Raw genomic sequence first — 19,813 nt, 5'->3', positions numbered from 1 at the left:
ACAAAAAATTAGCTGGGCGTGGTGGCACGCGCCTGTAGTCCCAGCTACTTGGGAGGCTGAGGCAGGAGAATCGCTTGATCCTGGGAGACGGAGGTTGCAGTAAGTCAAGATTGTGCCACTGAACTCCGGCCTGGCAATGGAGTGAGGCTTGGTCTCAAAAAAAAAAAAAAAAATCTATCAAAGCTGATTAAAAGTCACTGAAAATAAGTTCTCTCTAAAAGACAATCAATTATTAAATTTTTTACTGAAATAGGGTCTTTTTCTGTTGCCCAGGCTGGAATGCAGTGGTATAAATACTCACGGCTCACTGTACCCTTGATCTCCCAGGCTCAAGCAATCCTCTCATCTCAGCCTACCCCGTACTTGGGACTACAGGCATGTGCCACCACACCCAGCTAATTTTTTTACTTTTTTGTAGAGATGAAGTCCCACTATGTTGCCCAGGCTGGTCTTGAACTCCTGGGCTCAAGTAATCCTCCCACTTCAGCCTCTCAAAGTGCTGGGATTACAGGTGTGAGCCACTGTGCCCAGCATAAACATTCTTTAAGACTCCCAATATTGAGTTTTGAAGCAAAATTAAGAACATTTATGAGCACTTCCTCTGTGCCATATATAAACACCTGACATACATACGTTATTTTTTCCCTAACACTGCAGTATTCAAAAATAACAGCTTCACTGAGATATAAGCCACACACCACAGAATTCACCGTTTTAAAGTACAATTCAGTGGGTTTTAGTATATCCAGAGTTGTGCCACTTTTACTACTAATTTTAGAACATTTCCATAACCCTGAAAGGAAACCTCATACCCATTAGCATTCGCTTTCCATTTCCCCATCCCCTCCACCTCCAGCAACTACTAATCTACTTTCTGTTTCTATGCTTATTCTAGATATCACATATTTTAAAACATGCAATATGTGACTTTTTGTGACTTTTTTCACTTATTTTTAAGGTGCACCCACGTTGCAGCATGGACATATATTACTTTTTAAATCCTTACTATAATCTTACAAGCTAGGCATATTTACCTCTATTTTACTGACAAGGAAACTGGGAGGTTAAATGTTTTCCCTGAGGTCTAACAAAGTAAGCAGAGAAACATTCAGACCCAGGCCTCTGTCCTTATGGTTGACCACTTCCACCACACCACAGATTCTTACCTACGTCAAAATTCACCATATGATTTTTTTCTGACTACAATGACCCAGAAAAGGCAATTACGTCGTTTAAAAATTGAAAATACAATGCTTTGTAGTACCCCACAGCTGGCACAACTTTTTTCCTTCCTGTCTCCATGTTCACTCATGATACGTTTGTGTCCAAGAGCAAGGTGACCTGCTATTCCCATGCGCTCCCATGACAACCCCACTGTTTTTGAAACTGTGAGCACAATGCAAACCCAACAGAAGGCTTGGGCGGGCAGGGAGCACCACTGTGTGTTCTTTCACACAAGAGGGTATTCTATATCTCAGATCAGCATGTAGCTTAGAAAGAAGCTCAAAGAAGTAAACAACAAACAATGAACAGAACCAGCCTTTAGTTCAGTGAGGAGACATCAGAGTCACTCACTGGTATTAGAGCCTAAACCATAGGCAAATCTGGGGACATCCCAGTTCAGGGCCCCATCTGCTAGGCCTGAGGTACCAAATCTAGTTGCCAGTGATTTTATCTCTAATCGCTCATTCTCACGGCTCGTTTACCTTCTTGCCTCCAATATATCCTCCAGAAGCACCAAAACTCTTTGTGAATGTTCCCATCATAACATCCACATCCTCAGGATCCAGGCCAAAGTAGTCCACCACACCCCGGCCTGTGGGGCCCAAGGCGCCAATGCTGTGAGCCTCATCCAGATACAAGTATGCCTTGTACTTCTTCTTGAGGGCAATCACTTCAGGAAGACGAACAATAGATCCCTCCATGCTGGCAAAACATGAAAAAAATATATATATACGCATGTACACTGAGACTTTTTAAATCAAAATGAGGAGTTTGGCACTTCGTTATTATTGAGTTTACTGCTTTTTTTTTTTTTTTCTTGAGACAGAGTTTTGCTCCGTTGTCCAAGCTGGAGTGCAGTGGCGTAATCTCGGCTTACTACAATCCCTGACTCCTGGGTTCGAGCGATTCTTGTGCCTCAGCCTCCCAAGTAGCTGGGACTACAGGTGCCTGCCACCACCACGCCCAGCTAATGTTTGTATTTTTAGTAGAGATAGGGTTTCACCATGTTTCCCAGGCTAGTCTCGAACTCCTAGCCTCAAGTGATACACCGCCTTGGCCTCCCAAAGTTCTGCGGGTTACAGGCATAAGCCAACATGCCCGGATGAGTTTATTGGGTTTTAAATGGTCTGACGACTGTATCTGTGGTTTAAACTGACAAAGTCAGAGGAAGTCATGGTAAGGCAAAAGACTAGGGGAAAGAAAACTGGACTTTAAAAATGAGCACTGGCTGGGCATGGTGGTTCACACCTGTAATCCCAGCACTTTGTGGGGGCTGAGGTAGGCAGATCACTTGAGGTCAGGAGTTCGAGACCAGCCTGCCCAACACAGCGAAACCCCGTCTCTACTAAAAATACAAAAATCAGCTGGGCATGATGGCACACACCTGTAATCCCAGCTACTAGGGAGGCTGAGGCAGGAGAACCAGGAGGCGGAGGTTGCAGTGAGCCGAGATCATGCCACTGCACTCCAACCTGGGCAACAGAGCGAGATTCCATCTTAAAAAAAAGCCCACTATGGGAGGCCGAGACGGGCGGATCACTAGGTCAGGAGATCGAGACCACCCTGGCTAATACGGTGAAACCCTGTCTCTACTAAAAAATACAAAAATCTAGCCAGGCGTGGTGGCGGGCACCTGTAGTCTCAGCTACTAGGGAGGCTGAGGCAGGAGAATGGCGTAAACCCGGGAGGCGGAGCTTGCAGTGAGCTGAGATCCAGCTACTACACTCCAGCCTGGGCGACAGAGCCAGACTCTGCCTCAAAAAAAAAAAAAAAAAAAAAGCCCACCAAAACCACCAAAAAACAAAAGACAAGCACCAAACACAAGCGATCTTAATTCACAACAAAAAGAATTAAGATCACAGCAGATTCTTCTAAAGCTTGTAATTACAGGCAACATGAGACTTTGCATCACACTGCACAGGTAATGAGAATGACACAAAAGAACAAAAAAAATTAGGTGGTAAAAATACGTGCAAAAGCTGTAAATGTTAACCAAAATAAAATATTTCTTTTTAATTTTTATTTATTTTTTATAGAGACAGGCTCTCACTATGTTGCCCAAGCTGGTCTCAAACTCCTAGCCTCAAGCGACCTCCCACTTTGGCCTCCCAAAGTGTTGGGATTACAGGCGTGAGCCACTGCACTCAGCCTAAAACAAAATATTTATTAAAATTAAATGAGGTATAATTCGTTTTGACATATTAAAATATATATTCCAACTCTTGCCCTTACGTGTAAGTTCCCTCTACAAACTAGAAAAATAAAAGACCCAAATAGAAAGGGAATTTGGTGACCATGTAGTATAATGGAAAGAATAATGAAGAACCAGACAAAAAGACTTCTGTTCTAATGCTGACTCTGTTTCCAGGTATTTTAGCGATTTATAAACACCATCTCCTCAGTTTCCAGAGGGGGACAGACTAATGTTGCCTTCAGTTAAAAAATTCTATGACTTCATGGGGCCAAGTCACAAAGGTAAGAATAATAAAGTAGGATTACCTATATATTCCTTCCACAAGGATGAGAATTTTCTTCCAGGGCCTTCGTGTCCGAGGCTGACCATAAACAATGGCATCTTTCAATAGCTTCTCTAGGCTTTGCATATCTACGACACACAAAAAAGAACAGAGTCATACCACATCTTCCTCTTTCCTAACTTAATTCTGGAAATGCAGAGATATATTTCTCATTTGGAAAGTATGCCTCAGATAGCAAAGGACATAATTAAGAGTTGGGCAGAAAAAAGCAGGGCAAAATAGGTGAATTATTGCCACCTTGAATTGAAATCCAAAATGTAACAAATGTTCAAAACCATTGAAACTTGACTGAAGGACTGTGGTGGTTGATTCAGTTCGTTAGCTTGCTTATGAAATGACCAGTGTCTCATGTTAAGTACCCTGCCATTAAGTTAGCTTCTCTGTGTTTATCGAAAAATATAGAATCAAACTGTACCTCTAATCCTAGTGAGTCATTCGGAAATAAATGCGTAAAAAAGACAGAGCGAGACAGTGTGAATAAACCATCACAGATACATACACCTCCTAAAAAAACAAATGCAAGGGGTAAAAAAACTTCAGAGTGTATGCTCCATTTCCTTTCACCTAGGACATACTCAATAAATGCTTGTTAAAGAGCTCTGTTTTGGTACTGGGTTAAAAATACACCCGTCTGGGGCATGTTTAAGTCTGTGTGTTAAGCAGGCCTGACAATTGGTTGAAATTGTTCCATGTTTGACTTCATCAGTTGTCTATTAACAACCAAGTTCTTGTGGCTCTGTTGGTTCTCATGGTGGTTAATGGGCCTGGAAACAACTTGGCTGCTACTGCCATTAACGAGATCACAATTTCCCTGTTAAAGACAAATGCTTTGAAGATCATTGTTGCCACACTACAGATTTCATACTTAAACTACCTGCCCTGAAATGAAGTCCTTAAAAAACACTCCCCAAAATTTAAGCAACATTAAGTCTGGGGAATACTTAATAGGGATGGGAGACATACTATCATAAAATCTTTCTTTATTTTTTGAGATGGAATCTCCCTCTATCATCCAAGCTGGAGTAAAACGGTGTGATCTCAGCTCACTGAAGGTTCCACCTCAAGGTTCAAGTGATTCGCCTGCCTCAGCCTCCCAAGTAGCTGGGATTACCGGCACCCGCCATCATGCCAGGCTAATTTTTGTATTTTTGTAGAGATGGGGTTTCACCATGTTGGCCAGGTTGGTCTTGAACTCCTGACCTCAGGTGATCCGCCCGCCTCAGCCCCCCAAAGTGCTGGGATTATAGGCATGAGTCACCAAGCCTGGCCCCACCATAAAATCTGATTTTGTATTCTGTATTGCTTGTCACTGGAGGAAGGGGTTATAAAAGCACATGATTTTGCTCTTTGCAGAAAACAATTTTGACAGAAAAAGAAATAAGGTAATAAAAACACAGAACACAAACACAAATAAGATAGCCTACGGTTGTGATTGTGCTTACGCATTCAGTAATTTTTAAGAAAAAAATCTGCATATGACCTAATCAAGATTCAGCACATGTACCCTACAGAAGTAAATTATGTCCTGACTCAAAGTTTCTGGTTTTTTTTTTGAGACAGAGTCTTGCTCTACTGCCAAGGTGGGAGTGCAGTGGCGTGATCTCTGCTCACTGAAACCTCTGCCTCCCGGATTCAAGTGATTCTCCGGCCTCAGCCTCCTGCGTAGCTGGGATTACAGGTGCGTGCTACCACATCCAGCTAATTTTTTTATTTTTAGTAGAGGCGGGGTTTCACCATTTTGGCCAGGCTGGTCTCTAACTCCTGACCTCAGGTGATTCACCCGCCTTGGACTCCCCAAGTCCTGCAAAGCCTCCAGTTCTTAGGCAGAGAGCAATGTATGGCAATCAGTTAAAGACAAGTAAAAACATGAATTATTTTAGTTTTCTATGTTTATATACAGAAGGAGGAGAAAAATAATACTGGTCAAAATTTTAGATAAAAGAAATATCAGCCAGGTGTGGTGGCTCACGCCTGTAATCTCAGCACTCTGGGAGACCGAGGTGGGTGGATCACTTAAAGTCAGGAGTTCAAGACCAGACTGACCAACATGGCAAAATCCCGTCTCTACTAAAAATACAAAAAAACTTAGCCAGGTGTGGTGGTGGGCACCTGTAACCCTAGCTACTTGGGAGGCTGAGACATGAGAATCACTTAAACCCAGCAGGCAGAGGTTGCAGTGAGCTGCGATCACACCTCTGTACTCCAGCCTGGGTGACAGAGCAAGACTCTGTATCAGAAAAAAAAAAAAAAGAAAGAAATATCTATAGCAGAATGCTTAACCGTATTTTCTACTCAGAAAAAAAAAATTCAACCTCTCTCCAATGTTATGCCCCCAAATTCCACATAAATTTAAATAAAAAATATATCACAAAATTTCCAGAAGGAAACATGGAGGAATAATCTTTTTTTTTTTTTTGAGACGGAGTCTCGCTCTGTCGCCCAGGCTGGAGTGCAGTGGCCGGATCTCAGCTCACTGCAAGCTCCGCCTCCCGGGTTTACGCCATTCTCTTGCCTCAGCCTCCCAAGTAGCTGGGACTACAGGCACCCGCCACCTCGCCCGGCTAGTTTTTTGTATTTTTTTTTAGTAGAGACGGGGTTTCACCGTGTTAGCCAGGATGGTCTCGATCTCCTGACCTCATGATCCGCCCGTCTCGGCCTCCCAAAGTGCTGGGATTACAGGCTTGAGCCACCGCGCCCGGCCAAGAATAATCTTATGACCTGAGAATGAGGAGGGTACTGTGTAAAATCCAAAAGTTGTAAGACAGTAAGTATGGCAACAAAAACATTTTAATGAGTCTGCACGAGAAGACACTGAAAAACAAAGTCAAAAATATAAAAATAGTGCAGGCTGGGCATGGTGAATCACTCCTGTAATCCCAGCATTTTGGGAGGCTGAGACAGGAGGATCGTTTGAGCCTAAGAGTTCAAGACCAACCTGGGCAACACAGAGGGACTTTGTCTCTATATAAAATAAAAAACACTAGCCCAGCATGGTGGTGCATGCCTATAGTCCCAGCTACTTGGGATGCTGAAGCAGGAGAATCTTTTGGGCCCAGGAGGTCAAGGATGTGGTGAGTCGTGGTTGTGCTACTGCACTCCAGCCTGGGTGACAGAACGAGACCCTGTCTCAAAAAAAAAATTAATAAAATAATGCAACATAAAGGAAAAGCTAATTCATATAAAGGGCTCTTATAATCAGCAAAAAATAGAAACAATTTGAAAATAGCCAATTTATAAGGAAATACAAACACATTAACTTACAAGTAGGGTTTAAAAAACAGATATAAAAATACAATAAAAATGTAAAAAGTTGCTCTATACCTAATAAACAATGAAATAAAAACTAACATAATATTTCCTCATTAGATTTGGAAAGATTTAAAATGATTCACTGAGTGAATGGCCAGTGAGTAGGAACAGTCAATCTCACACTGTTGAGTAAAATTCATATAGGACGCAAGCATGTATATGTTCATTGTAGCACTATTCACAACAGCAAAGACATAGAATCATCCTAAATGTCCATCAACAGTAAACTGGATTAAAAAAATGTGGGGCCAGGTGTGGTGGCTCATGCCTATAATTCCAGCACTGGGAGGCCAAGGTGGATGGATTGCTTGAGCCTAGGAATTCAAGACCAGCCTGGGCAACATGGTGAAACCCCATCTTTACAAAAAATACAGAAGGAAAAAAAAAAAAAAAAAAGACCCTGGCCAGGCATGGTGGAACACACCTGTAATCCCAGCTATTACGGTGGCTGAGATGGGAGGATCGGTTGAGCTGGGGAATTGGAGGTTGCAATGAGCTCAGTTCATGCCAATGCATGCCAGCCTGGGTGACAGAGCAAGACTCTGTCTCAAAAAAAAAAAAAAAAATATATATATATATATACACACATACACGTACATATACACCATCGAATACTATGTAGCTATAAAAAAGAATGAGATAATGTCCTTTGCAGCAACAAGGATGCAGCTAGAAGCCACTATCCTAAGCAAACTAACACAGGAACAGAAAACAAAATACCACATGTTCTCACTTATAAGTGGGAGCTAAACACTGAGTACATACAGACATGAAGAAGGGAACAACAGACACTGGGGCCTACCTGAGGATGAAGCAGGGGAGGAGGAGGGTAAGGTTCGAAAAACTACCTATCAGGTACTATGCTGATTACCTGGGTGACAAAATAATCTGTACACAAACCCCCGAGACATGCAATTTACCTATATAACAATCCTGTACATGTACCCCTGAACCTAAAACAAAAGTGAAAAAAAGAGTTCATATAATGCTTAGAGGCAATTCGGAAAACTATTAAAAATGTATACACTTTTAACCACGCATTCTGAGACTACTAAAAATTTATCCTAAGGCACTAACCAGATGATTGTACAAAACTGTAAGTATAGTGCTGTTCCCAGTAGAAAAATTTAGAAACAGCCCTGATGTCCAATTCAGGGAGCAATTAAATGAAGGCACATCCAGGCACTGACTGCCACACTGGCATTTAAGAATGAGGTAGAGTCACATGTAATGACAAACAACAATCACAGTGTATTGTAAAAAGGGGCCAGGCGTGATGGCTCACACTTGTAGTCCCAGCAGTTTCGGAGGCCAAGGCGGGAGGATCAACTGAAGTCAGTTCAAGACCAGTCTGGCCAACACAGTGAAACTCCGTCACTACTAAAAATACTAAAAATTAGCCAGGTGTGGTGGCGTGCCCCTGTAATCCAGCTACTCGGGAGGTGGAGGCAGGAGAATCGCTTGAACTCGGGAGGCGGAGGTTGCAGTGAGCCAAGGCTCAGCCACTGCACTCCAGCCTCGGTGACAGAACGAGACTCTTGTCAGAAAGAAAGGAAGAAAGGAACGAAGGAAGGAAGGAAGGAAGGAAGGAAATAACAGGTTACGTAGTGATATTTAATAAGATCTCATTTCCCACTGTAAAACATTTTAGACAAGACAAAAACAAAAACAAAAGCAAAAATGATGTTATCATCTATGATCCTTCCATCCATGGGTACACACCTAACATTTCGGTATACATTCTTCCAAACCTGTCTGTGCCTGCACACATTCTGGGAAAAGATGATATTAAACATACAGTTTGGTTATCTTTTCTGCCTATGTGTGTGTTTTAACTATGAAAGTTATACATTTTTATTCTAAATAATCATTTTAATAACACGCAAAGATTTTCCACTAAGGCAGGAAAGGTCTGGCTCAGGGGCACCCTCCTCCGTGCTCCCACAGCATCTATTCATGGCTGGCTGTACTTCAGCACCTGTCCGCTGTATTGTAAACACTGGCTTATCTATTAAGTCTCTTCATTAACCAGTCAGAGACCTTGATTTATTCATCTAAACACCGCTAGTCTTATGGCAAGATACACTATAGGCATCGAGTAAATGTATTTGAGTAAGAGATTTGTAAACAACGAAATGGGATGGAAAACTTAATGGTCAAATAAAAGGATGGTATTATATTTGTACAAGAGGCTTCCTTCAAACTCTAATTTTAAAAGACTGGACCAGAAGAACATTTTAAATGTTGCTACTTTAGCTTCATTTATATTTTCAACTGCTAATATAACTAATGTTAATTCCCACCATGGATCCAAAGAATAATAAACACCAAGGCCAGCAGTGAATTCCGCAGCAAACTCACTGTTGTGTTTGAAGATTCGAATGGTTGCTCCTGACAGTCTGGCTCCTAGAACCAGTGATGCATGGTTCAGCTCATCACTCAGAATCAGGCAACCCTGCAATATCACAGGAACAGAAAGGTAAGAAGCTGGAAGGGAAAGGGTTAGTTACACAAATCACAAAACGCCACACGCACTAATAACTGTATCTTATTAAGGAAATCGTGCACAACAGCACAGTGATCAATTTTAAGAAGAGGAAAAAAGTATACATGATCATTTGTTTTTTGTAAAGACACCTTAAAAGTAGATGCAAAATTCTAGCCTTTTAATTTAATATCTTCAGTCCCATGACTGAGGTAAATAGTCAGATATATGGCAACAGGTCTTTATTTATATTTAAAACATGACACATTAGTCTCTAAAACGTTTTGGTTTCTTTATGTGAGAGAATTCCATGTAGTTTTAGTATGATGTTCTGTTCACCTGTGGGAAATGGCAGCTGATGGGGTCATGTCTGTGGAAATGGTTCATTCTCTCACTACTACTCATATTCGGAGTCCAGGGAAGAACCTACTTGGAAGATCCTACTTATTAACCTTTTCCCCACATAACATGGACTGTAGGCTTCAGTTTTATCTTAAAATCTCCAAACAAGCTTTGCTTTAACACACAAACATCAGTTTCTGCTAAGGCAACAAGGCTGAAGGTCTCGGGTTTTTTTTTTGTTTTTACTGCAGTTCTTACTCTTCTGTCTCTCAGGGGGCCCTTCAACCTGTCAGGTCGGAACCCAGAAACAGGTTTTTCTCTGTCAAAAACAGCCTCAAAATATCCAGTCAGATGAAAAAGGTGCAGAAAGTATCTAGCATGCTCCCATGAGAATAAAAAGAAGAGAGAAGATACACAGACACACAGTCATCCCTCAGTCTACAGAAGGACTTGGTTCCAGAACTGCCTCACCCCCACATTTATCCAAATCCATACATGCTCATGTCCTGCAGTTAGCCCCGTGGGACCTGCTTATAGGAAAAGCAGGCCCTCCATATACTTGGGGTTTGTGTTCCATGAATACTATGTTTTGTGTGTGTGTGTGAGACGGAGTCTTGCTCTTGTTGCTGGAGTGCAGTGGGTGCAATCTTGGCTCACTGCAACCTTCGCCTCCCAGGTTCAAGCAATTCTCCTGCCTCAGCCTCCCAAGTAGCTGGGATTACAGGTGCCTGCCACCACGCCTGGCTAAGTTTTGTATTTTCAATACAGATGGGGTTTCACCATGTTGGCCAGCCTGGTCTTGAACTCCTGACCTCAGGTGATCCACCCGCCTCGGCCTCCCAAAGTGCCAAGATTACAGGTGTGAGTCACTGTGCCTGGCTGAATACTGTATTTCTGATCCATATTTGGTTGAAAAAAATCCATGTATAAGTGGACCTGCATAATTCAAACCACATTGTTCAAGAGTCAACTATATATATATATATATATATATATATACACACACACATATATATATATATATATACATGCTTATTTATTACAGAATATTCTTAAAGGAATGCTTAAGAAACTTGTAACAGTAGTTGTGTTTGAAATTTTTATTAAGCACATAGTATTTATTAAGATAAAAAAGCTACCCTGGTTAAAAATATACAGATTAAAAATGAAGTCGCCAGGCATAGTGGCTCATGCCTGTAATCCTGGCAATTTGGGAGGCCAAGGTGGGTGGATCACTTGAAGTCAGGAGTTCGAGACCAGACTGGCCAACATGGCAAAACCCCATCTCTACTAAAAAAAACAAAAAAAACAACAAAAAGAAAACCCCCCAAAAATTAGCTGGGCTTGGTGATGGGCACCTGTAATCTCAGCTACTCAAAAGGCTGAGGCAGGATAATCGTTTGAACCCAGGAGGCAGAGGTTTCAGTGAGCCAAAATTGTGCTGCTACACTCCAATCTGGGTTACAGAGGGAGACTCTGTCTGAAAAAAAAAAAAAAAAAGAGGAGGAGGAGCAGGAGAAGACGGAAGATGGGAGGAGAAGAAGGAAGAGGAGGAGAAGGAGGAGAAGAAAAGCAGAGTTGGCAGTATCAATACAGACTCCTGGCTTTCAAATCTTTATGCATGCACACACACACATACACACACGTGTATGCATGAGTTAGCATACATACATACATACATACATTTTCTAGCTCTAGTCACTGAGAGGTGAGAAGCAGTGACACTCCTGTAGCAATACACACACCTAGTTCCCAGACCTTGGTTTCTAAATACCATTCTCCAATAAAAAGAATCAGGGCTTCTTGGAGAACTGGTTAATTCCAAAACTGGGATAGGGAAAACATAAGATGATCCTGGAGCATTTTATTATGCCAGAAAGTATGAGAATGCTTTAAAAAAAAAAAGTTATTATATAGTCCAAGGACACAGGTACCCACCTGAAGGAGCTCCCAATGGCCAAAACTAAAAGTCAAGCAACAAAAAAGAAGCAATTGTGTTGAATTATAAGCCAAATAATAAAAATATTCACAAACCCATAATTACATAAATAAATAAGGGAGAAGCAAGAACTCTTCCTTACACAAAAATTCTAATTAGTAAGTATAGAAGGAAAGAGAAAAACAGAAAAACCACCATTAGAACACCAAGGTAATAACTGCCACAGGCAAGATCAGAGACGCCTACTAAAGTTAGTGGGTGAAAGTTTAATCCAAAATGCTATATATAGTCCCAGAGTATCTCTGCCACAATATATGGTGATTACAAAGGGAAAAGCAGTACGTTGGTAGTAGAAAATCCCTGCTGACACCTGAGCCAAGTGATTAAGATTTACATCATCAGTAATATGTATTGAAATCACAGTCTCTCGCATGATTCACTGAGAAGGGCACCACATCCGTGGTAGCTTTCTCAATAATGCACGGGCTCAATCAAACCATAACAATACAGCAGACAGACCCAGATTGGAGACATTCTGCAAATTAAGGCACCAGTACCCTTCAGAAGTATTAAGGTCATGAAAGACATAGAAAGACAGGAACTATCCCAGATTAGAGGAGACCAAGGAGCTACAACAGCTAAAGGCTATGTGGATCCTCACCTGGATCCTGAAGCAGAAAAAGGACTTCAGTGAAAAACCAGGGAAAACCAAATACGTCCTGTACTTTAGTTATAGTATTGTATCACAGTTAATTTCTAAGCTGTAAGAAATGGTTCCACTGTTATTCAAGATGTTAACATAAAGGGAAGCTGAATGAATGGTGTACAGGAACTCTCTGTACTCTTTTGTAACTCTTTTTGTAAGTCTAAATTTAAGTTTCAAAAAAAGTGTTAAAATTGAAAAAGCGAAACTGGGGGAGGAAATAAGGAGAGGTCAGATTTCTCTTCAGCAAGTCTTCAAATTATTTACTTACCATTCTTGGCAATCAACTCTATCTGAAAAGGTATCTTCCCTTCCCTTCCCCTCCACACAAAATTTTATTTTCTCCTCTTTCCAGCTAAATATTTTTCTGGCAAACCTGCAAAAGCAATATGTTCTTTTCTTCTGGCAAAAAGGAACTCTTTTTAGACAGTCTTTTTTAGACAGCCTTATTCACCATTTCAATGTATCAATCTGTCTTTTTCCTTTAGAACTTATTCTGAAAAGCTTTATTAAATATTTGGTTCAAAAATAAAATAGATATTCATAAAATAGATATTCACACTAGCAGTTAACATCTAAATGCTTAATGTTTCAGGTATGATGTTAAAAGATTTAAAAGCATTATCACTTGTAATCCTCAAAACAAGTCTATGTAATAGACCCTATTATCACTCCCATTTCACATATGAGGAAACTCTCGTTCAGGAGTTTAAAATCTTGCTCAAGGTCACAAGCACAGTAACAAAATAATAATAATTATATTATTATTATTATTATTATTTTGAGATGGAGTCTTGCTCTGTCACCCAGGCTGGAGTGCAGTGGTGCGATCTCTGCTCACCGCAAGCTCCACCTCCCGGGTTCACACCATTCTCCTGCCTCAGCCTCCTGAGCAGCTGGGACTACAGGCGCCCACCACCACACCCAGCTAATTTTTTGTATTTTCAGTAGAGATGGGGTTTCACCATGTTAGCCAGGATGGTCTTGATCTCCTGACCTCGTGATCCGCCCGCCTCGGCCTCCCAAAGTGAGCCACTGCACCTGGCCACAAAATAATTATTACATAAGACAAGTGTCTGCCTCCAGAACCTATGTTCTTAATCAATATACTGCCCCAACTGCCCCATCCTGCCATTAAACTGAGCAATTAACCACCTCACATGGAAATTCAGTATCAGATTCAAAAGATCATTAAAACTGGGTAAGTTACTGTCTTTAACAGATTAAATGATATTTAATAATATTTCAACTATAGTCTGATTTGGAATATAAATCTTTATGGTTGTATCTTTCAGGTCTGTGTAGAAAACATCTAATTCTAGATAATCCTTTGTTAGAGTCTGTAGGCATACAGAGAGAAGAGCAAGATGAGATGTTCTAATCCTCTGGTGTTAAAAATTCTAACAAAAAAGAATCTCAGGTTTGTACTTCAAAATGCAGGACAGCAATGTATTATAATGTGAAGTCAAAGAGACATACATTTATGTCTTACAAGGAATTTTGTGTATTTTATCTAAGTTGTTGAATTTATTGGTATGAAGTTGTTCTTAATATTCCCTTATTATCCTTTAATGTCCATAGGACGTGTGGTGATGTCCCCCTCTCTCACTCATGTTACTGGTAATATGAATCTTCTCTCTTCTTATCCTGACCATTCTGGCTAGAGATTTATCAACTGTATTCATTTTCTCAAAGAATCAGCTTTGGTTTCACTAACTTCCCTATTATCTATTCTCTAATTCATTCATTTTTACATTTATCTTCATTATATTCTTCTTTCTGCTTAGTTTGGGTTCAACTTGTTCTTCTTTTCCTAATTTTTTAAGCTACAAGCTTTACTTTTTTCTAATACAGGTTGAATATCCCTTATTCAAAATGCTTGGGATCAGATGTGTTTCAGAGTTCAGATTTTTGTGGATTTTGGATTATTTGCATTATATTTACTGCTTTAGCACCCCTAAGCATTTTCTTTGAGCTGTCATGATGACACTCAAAATATTTGTGAGTTTGAAACATTTTAGATTTCAGATTTTGGGATTAGGGATGCTCAACTTGTATAAACATTTAATGCTATACATTTCCATCTGAGCATTGCTTTAGCTTCATCCAACAAATTGTAATAGGTTACATTTCCATTTAGTTCAAAATATTTTTATTCTCCCTTATTTTTTCTTCTTTGGCCCATGGGTTATTTACAAGTATGTTGTTTAATTTTCCAATAGTCAAAGATTTTCCAGGTATCTTTGTGTTATTAATTTCTCATTTAAATTCCACTGTGATCACAGAACATACTTTGAATAATTTTAATACTTTAAAATTTACTAAAACTGGCTTAATGGCCTAGAATATGGTCTTTGGTAGTAAATGTTTTGCTGTTGTTGAGTGAAGTGTTGCAAGACTCTCAACTAGGTCAACTGGTTGACAGTGTTTTCCAAATGTTCTATATCATTACTGATTTTCTGTTTCATTCTTCTGTCAATTAAGAGAGAGGGGTTAGGTCCGGGCGCAGTGGCTCACACCTGTAATCCCAGCACTTTGGGAGGCCGAGTCAGGCAGATCATGAGGTCAGGAGATTGAGACCATCCTGGCTAACACGGTGAAACCCTGTCTCTACTAAAAATACAAAAAATTAGCCAGGTATGGTGGCGGGCGCCTGTAGTCCCAGCTACTCGGGAGACTGAGGCAGGAGAATGGTGTGAACCCGGGAGGCGGAGCTTGCAGTGAGCCGAAATCACGCCACTGCACTCCAGTCTGGGCAACAGAGCAAGACTCTGTCTCAAAAAATAAAAAAATAAAAAAATAAAAAAATAAAAAGAGAGATGGGTTAATGTCTGTAATTACAATTTTCTATTTGTCTACTTCTTTTAGTTTCATCAATTTCTGCTTCATGTACTTTGAAGCTCTGTTCATAAACCATTTATGCCAGAGGTTACAATTTTTTGAATTGCAAAATCAGACCTTGGCAATGACCTTGAGCAGTAGGATATAAATAACTCCCACATGCTTCACGTTCCAATAATGGAACATTAGGCATAAACGGGATAAGCACCTATGCATTTAAAATTACATCCTCTTGATGAATTAATTCCTTAATCATTACACAATGTTCCTCTTTATCACCAGAAATAGTTCTTGCTCTGAAATCTTTGTTTATATTAATACAGACACTTCAAATGTCTTCTGATTACTATTTGCATGCTGTATTTTTTTCTATCCTTTTCCTTTTAACCTGTGTCTTCATATTTAACATAAGTTGCTATTTTGTGTTTGGAAACCTACTTAATTTTATCTGACAATCTTTGTCTTCTCCTTGGAATGTATAAACCATTTATATTTAATGTTTATCAATACAGATGGGTTTAAATCTCCTATCTTGCTGTTTGTTTTCTATTTGTCCCACCTGTACTTTACAGACCCATACATTGCATAACTAAAAAGGACTTTAAAGTTAATCTAGCTCAACCACCTCATTTTACAAAAGAAATGTGGAGGATCAGAAAGATTATTTGACATGCTCACAGTCACACAGCTGAGTGACCATATAAACAATCAGAAAACAAAAACTCAATTCTCCTGCTTGAGTTAATCCACCACATTTTCAATATACCATTCCTAGATGTCATATTAAACATGAGAATAAATAACCTCAAAGGGCCTTTCAGGATGAGAGCACCAATCTGCTGAGACATAATTTACATTTACATACAGATTGTGCCCTCTCACATGCGCTACCCACTTGGGGATATATATATAAAATATGCATATGTAATATGTATATCATATATATTATGTATATCACATTTATGTATATTATATATCATATATAATATGTATATTATATGTACATATAAATATATAAACACAGGCTGGTCTCAAACTCCTGACCTCAGTTGATCCGCCCACCTCAGCCTCCCAAAGCACAGGGATGACAGGTGTGAGCCACCGCGCCCAGCCACAAATTGTTTTTCACTTAAAAAATAAAATAGAGATGAGGCCTCACTATGTTGTCCAGGCTTGCCAACGTGGTGAAACACCGCCTCTGCTAAAAATACAAAAAATTAGCCAGGCGCGGTGGCACACACCTGTAGTCCCACCTACTTGGGAGGCTGAGGCAGGAGAATCGCTTGAACCTGAGAGACTGAGGTTGCAGTGAGCTGAGATGGCGCCACTGCACTCCAGCCTGGGCGAAAAAAGAAGACTCCATTTCAAAAAAAAAAGAAAGCAAAAAAACAATTTGTGGTAGAGATATCTTTGGCTCAACTATGTTTAGTCTAAAGTTTACAACAGCTTTTAGCTCACTCTGAATGCTTTTCAAAACAAAAGAAGATATACATGAGGGAGTTTTCATAAATGACAAAGTGTCTTACTTTGCCAACAAGAGCAGGAATGTTCATTGAATTCGTTGCAAATCCCATGCCATACGCCATAGCAGCTTCTACTCCTAAGAACCTTGCTACAAGCTCCTCTAGTTCTTCATGCTTGTCCAGGTTTCCTGTGTGAAGAAGTTAAGAAAGTCAGTATCACAAAATCCTGAATTTAAGAATTACTCATCACTTTATTAAAAGAAATCATAGTGTATGTGTTGTGTCCTTTTCAGACTAAGATCTATGAAGGAGTCAATATTATGAAGAGTAATATGCGCTCATAAAGAACACAATAGTTGAACAAAATCTGATTCAGCACCTGCAGTGGAATTTCCCCAAAAGGGTTGCCAATAATTTCTCCCATTCCTGTTTGTGCATACTAGTTCCAGGTTTAGGCCTTAGGAGGCCTGGCAAAATCTGCTTTTATACTTTTGAAGTCAGCTGCTACATAAAACAATCTAATTGGCCTGTTGCAAAAACAGAACATGGGCGGGGGGTGGGAACTGGAGGATAAGAGACTATGGAAGGAGGAGAGAAAGACCTAAGGAGAGGGGGAGACAGAGAGAGAAAGAGAAACAGAGAGATGTCCAGCCAGCCTTTAGCCCTTCCTGCCACCCAGCTGAGGTGTCAAACATGTGAGTTAACACATCTTGGATACTCTGTACACAGTCATAACTGCCTACCCAATACCACATGGAGCTAAGATAACATCAAGCCCTCCCTAAATTGCAGAATCATGAGCAAATCAATCTGTTGCTGTTTTAAACCACTAAGTTTTGAGATGGCTTTTATATAGCAAGAGACAGGTAAAAACGTTTCTTCCCGGCAGCGTGCAGTGGCTCACGCCTGCAATTCCAGCACTTTGGGAGGTCGAGGAAGGCAGATTGCCTAAGGTCAGGAGTTCAAGACCAGCCTGGTGAACATGGTGAAACCTTCTCTCTACTCAAAATACAAAAATTAGCTGGGCGTGGTGCTGGTGCCTGTAATCCCAGCTACTCGGGGGCTGAGGCAGGAGCATCACTTGAACCTGGGAGGCAGAGGCTGCAATGAGCTGACATTGTGCCACTGCACTACAGTCTAGGCAAAAGAGTGAGACTCTGACTCAAAAAAAAAAAAAAGTTTCTTCCCTCACTATGAACTGACTGGTAAATTTGTACTGCAATTTTATATTGGTACTCAAATCTTTAAGGACTAAATGACATTACAGAGAGAAAAAATGCTAGGAAAGAAGACTGCTACACTTGGATGCTATGTGTCCTTACGGCTTGCTTAATCAAAGTCCTTAGGAAGTCTCTGGGCTAAATACTTCTTCTTTTTTTTTTTTTTTTGAGACGGAGTCTCGCTCTGTCGCCCAGGCTGGAGTGCAGTGGCCGGATCTCAGCTCACTGCAAGCTCTGCCTCCCGGGTTTATGCCACTCTCCTGCCTCAGCCTCCGGAGTAGCTGGGACTACCGGCGCCCACCACCTCGCCCGGCTAGTTTTTTGTATTTTTTAGTAGAGACGGGGTTTCACCATGTTAGCCAGGATGGTCTCGATCTCCTGACCTCGTGATCCGCCCGTCTCGGCCTCCCAAAGTGCTGGGATTACAGGCTTGAGCCACCGCACCCGGCCTCTGGGCTAAATACTTCTAAATAGCAGTAATAATTTGCCCTATCTACCTAATGACATTGTTGTGAGGATCAAAAGAGAGAATATGTTTGAGCTTTTTTTTTTTTTTTGAGACAGAGTCTCGCTCTGTTGCCCAGGCTGGAGTGCAGTGGCGCAATCTCAGCTCACTGCAACCTCTGCCTCCTGGGTTCAAGCGATTCTCCTGCCTCAGCTTCCCAAGTAGCTGGGATTACAGGTGCACGCCACCATGCCTGGCTATTTTGTATTTTTAGTAGAGACAGGGTTTCACCATGTTGGCCAGGCTGGTCTCGAACTCCTGACCTCAAGAGATCCACCCACCTTGGCCTCCCAAAGTGTTGGGATTACAGGCATGAGCCACTGCACCCAGCCGAGTACTTTATAAAATATAAAATGCCATAAAGGTATAAGGTATCCTTACTATATGTCATCACTGCACAATGCTCCTTTAACCACAGGATTAGATCAAAAGGCTTGTCATTTCTGGAGTGCCATTTAGCAACTCTGTTTTAAAGATAGGGGGAAATAAAAATGTTCTATTCCCATCTTCCTCTTGAAAATCGTCACAAAACAGCTGGATAACCAAGAAATAAAAGCAAAAAGCTCAATTTTTTATTAATTAGTGGACATCTATAATTCTGAACACAATTAATGAAAATGGAAAATATATAGAAGGACAGCATTATGGGTTCAATTGTGTCTCACCAGAAAGGTATTCTGAAGTCCTCATTCCCAGAAAAATGTGACCTTCTTTGGAAACTGGGACATTCCAGCGGTAATCAAATTAAAATGAGGCCATTAGGGGGATGCTAATGTCTTTATAGAAAGGGGAAATTTGGACACAGAGATAGACATGCACAAGAAGGAACACAGAAGAAGACAATGCTGTTTTTTTGTTTTTTTTCTTGAGACAGAGTCTCACTCTGTTGCCCAGATGGAGTGCAGCGGTGTGATCTCGGCTCATTGCAACCTCTGCCTCACAGGTTCAAGTGATTCTCGTGCCTCAGCCTCCTGAGTAGCTGGAATTACAGGTGTGCACCTTCCATCATGCCCGGCTAATGTTTGTATTTTTAGTAAAGACAGGGTTTCACCACGTTGGCTAGGCTGGTCTTGATCTCCTGACCTCAAGTGATCTGCCCGCCTCAGCCTCCCAAAGTGCCGGGATGACAGGCATAAGCCACTGTGCCCAACCAGAAGATGACAATGTTTGACACACAGGAAGACAGCCATGTGGTGGGGTGATGCACTATAAGCCAGGGAACATCATCGATTGCTGGCAACACCT

At 40.9% G+C, this 19,813-nt stretch overlaps 1 protein-coding gene across 1 annotated transcript in view; it reads right to left on the bottom strand.

Annotated features, from left to right (window-relative positions):
* SPTLC2 (serine palmitoyltransferase long chain base subunit 2) overlaps window positions 1–19,813 on the bottom strand; it is a 109,666-nt gene that overhangs the window by 48,269 nt on the left and 41,584 nt on the right. Inside the window, exons 5-8 of the mRNA XM_023184946.2 lie at window positions 16,907–17,031; window positions 9,432–9,525; window positions 3,724–3,829; window positions 1,707–1,926 (exon numbers count right to left, since the gene is read on the bottom strand). Of these exons, the coding sequence (XP_023040714.1) occupies window positions 1,707–1,926; window positions 3,724–3,829; window positions 9,432–9,525; window positions 16,907–17,031 (545 nt within the window). The remainder of the gene's footprint in view (window positions 1–1,706; window positions 1,927–3,723; window positions 3,830–9,431; window positions 9,526–16,906; window positions 17,032–19,813) is intronic.

Source organism: Piliocolobus tephrosceles, chromosome 6 (assembly GCF_002776525.5).
Source record: "Piliocolobus tephrosceles isolate RC106 chromosome 6, ASM277652v3, whole genome shotgun sequence".
Taxonomy (NCBI): domain Eukaryota; kingdom Metazoa; phylum Chordata; class Mammalia; order Primates; family Cercopithecidae; genus Piliocolobus; species Piliocolobus tephrosceles.
Note: the sequence above shows the minus strand (reverse complement) of the source record. Positions and strands in the feature narration are given on the sequence as shown.